This window comes from Capsella rubella, unplaced genomic scaffold (genome assembly GCF_000375325.1).
Source record: "Capsella rubella cultivar Monte Gargano unplaced genomic scaffold, Caprub1_0 scaffold_5, whole genome shotgun sequence".
Lineage (NCBI taxonomy): Eukaryota > Viridiplantae > Streptophyta > Magnoliopsida > Brassicales > Brassicaceae > Capsella > Capsella rubella.
Genome location: NW_006238919.1, coordinates 13,021,023 through 13,022,409, shown reverse-complemented (window position 1 = coordinate 13,022,409; position 1,387 = coordinate 13,021,023). Strand labels below are relative to the sequence as shown.

The 1,387-nt window shown below is 38.2% G+C and overlaps 1 protein-coding gene across 1 annotated transcript; it reads left to right on the top strand.

Moving 5' to 3' along the window:
* Window positions 1-297: 297 nt before the first annotated feature.
* On the top strand, window positions 298-1,144 carry LOC17885642 (arabinogalactan peptide 20). Its single transcript, XM_006292077.2, has 2 exons — window positions 298-548; window positions 764-1,144. The coding sequence occupies exons 1-2, from the start codon at window positions 434-436 to the stop codon at window positions 877-879; spliced, it is 231 nt and encodes a 76-aa protein (XP_006292139.1). The 5' UTR covers window positions 298-433; the 3' UTR covers window positions 880-1,144.
* Window positions 1,145-1,387: the final 243 nt, after the last annotated feature.

Here is a 1,387-nt window from a genome sequence, read left to right as displayed (position 1 = left end):
ATGTAAACGAATAAATTACATATGCATGTCATTTTCTATGTTTATAACATAAAAATTCCAATTCCAAAGTTGACGGACTACAGAAAAAAGAATAAAAAGAAGATATGTCATGAAAGGAAGCATCCACGACGAAACGAAAGAAAGGTCAATTTTTTTGAAAATTCAGCCAGTAAAAAAAGACACGTGTCGGTAAAATAATTTGAACAACAAGGAAAAAAATAATGGGGGAGTGAAATACCGGCAATACCCGGTAACACACCAACTGGTACCAGTCCTATAAAAGCGTGTTGGTAGTTCCATATCTCTCGTTCCTCGTCGTCTCTCTCGCTCGCCGGAGTTCTTCTCGCTGATATTTCATTCATTCTTCAGATTCGTGTCTCTCTCTCTCTGCTCTCTCTTGTGTTGATTGTTAATATAATCTGTCAATCGGAAAATGGCGTTGAAGAACTCCGTTGTGGTTTTGGCTGGCTTGGCTATCGTTTTGGCCGTCATCTCTCCCTTGGCCGGCGCTCAATCCTTAGCTCCTGCTCCTTCTCCCACTAGCGACGGTAAGCTCCCCCTTGGCTTTTTCTGATTCAGCAGTCTCTGTCTCTTTGGGGTATCTTATCTCTCCCCAGATCTGAATGTCGATATTTTGTGTCTATTCACATTGGTTTGTTTTCAGAATCGGATTTCGATTTCGTATCAATTAGTTAATAATCCAAAGACTGAATTGAATAAATCTTGACACGTGTGTGTATTTGATTGGTGATGAACAAAACAGGAACATCGATAGATCAAGGGATAGCGTATTTGCTAATGGTGCTCGCCCTTGTGCTGACGTATCTCATTCATCCTCTTGATGCTTCTTCTTCCTCCTCCTACACCAGCTTCTTCTGATCTTCTTCTGTATAATCCAATATTTGAGTGTTTGTTGATTGAGATGAGAGTTTCTTCTCATTCCTTTCTTCTTTAGTTTAGTTTCATCATCTTCTTTACTACTTTTCACTCAAGAGAGAAGAAGAAACAAAACCCCAATCCATCCATATTAGAGATAAACGTCTTCTATTCTTCTTAATTGTTGTTTTTAGATTTTGCCTTTATAACATTTGTTTATTAAAATTCATGGTTCCTATGTAAACTCTCTTTATTTGTAGTAGTCGTCGTACCCCCCCCCCCCCCCCCCAATTTAGTTATGTAACGTTCCAAATTCTTATTGATTATCACAAAGCACTCTTTTGTTCAATTATGAACACTTCAAATTTCGTTTCAATTATACGTTTCATGGAATCGTGGGTCTCTGTTATTACATTGTTCTTTTACACTAAACTAGACAAAGAAAAAACTCGCCAAGCATGCGCGTGGTTAGTAAAAGTTGTCTCTCGTATATACGTACCGCTCAAATATT

Coding starts and splice junctions, on each gene's coding strand:
- LOC17885642 (XM_006292077.2), top strand. CDS start 434: ATGGCGTTGAAGAACTCCGTTGTGGTTTTGGCTGGCTTGGCTATCGTT. Junction 549..763: donor TCCTTCTCCCACTAGCGACG/GTAAGCTCCCCC, acceptor TGAACAAAACAG/GAACATCGATAGATCAAGGG.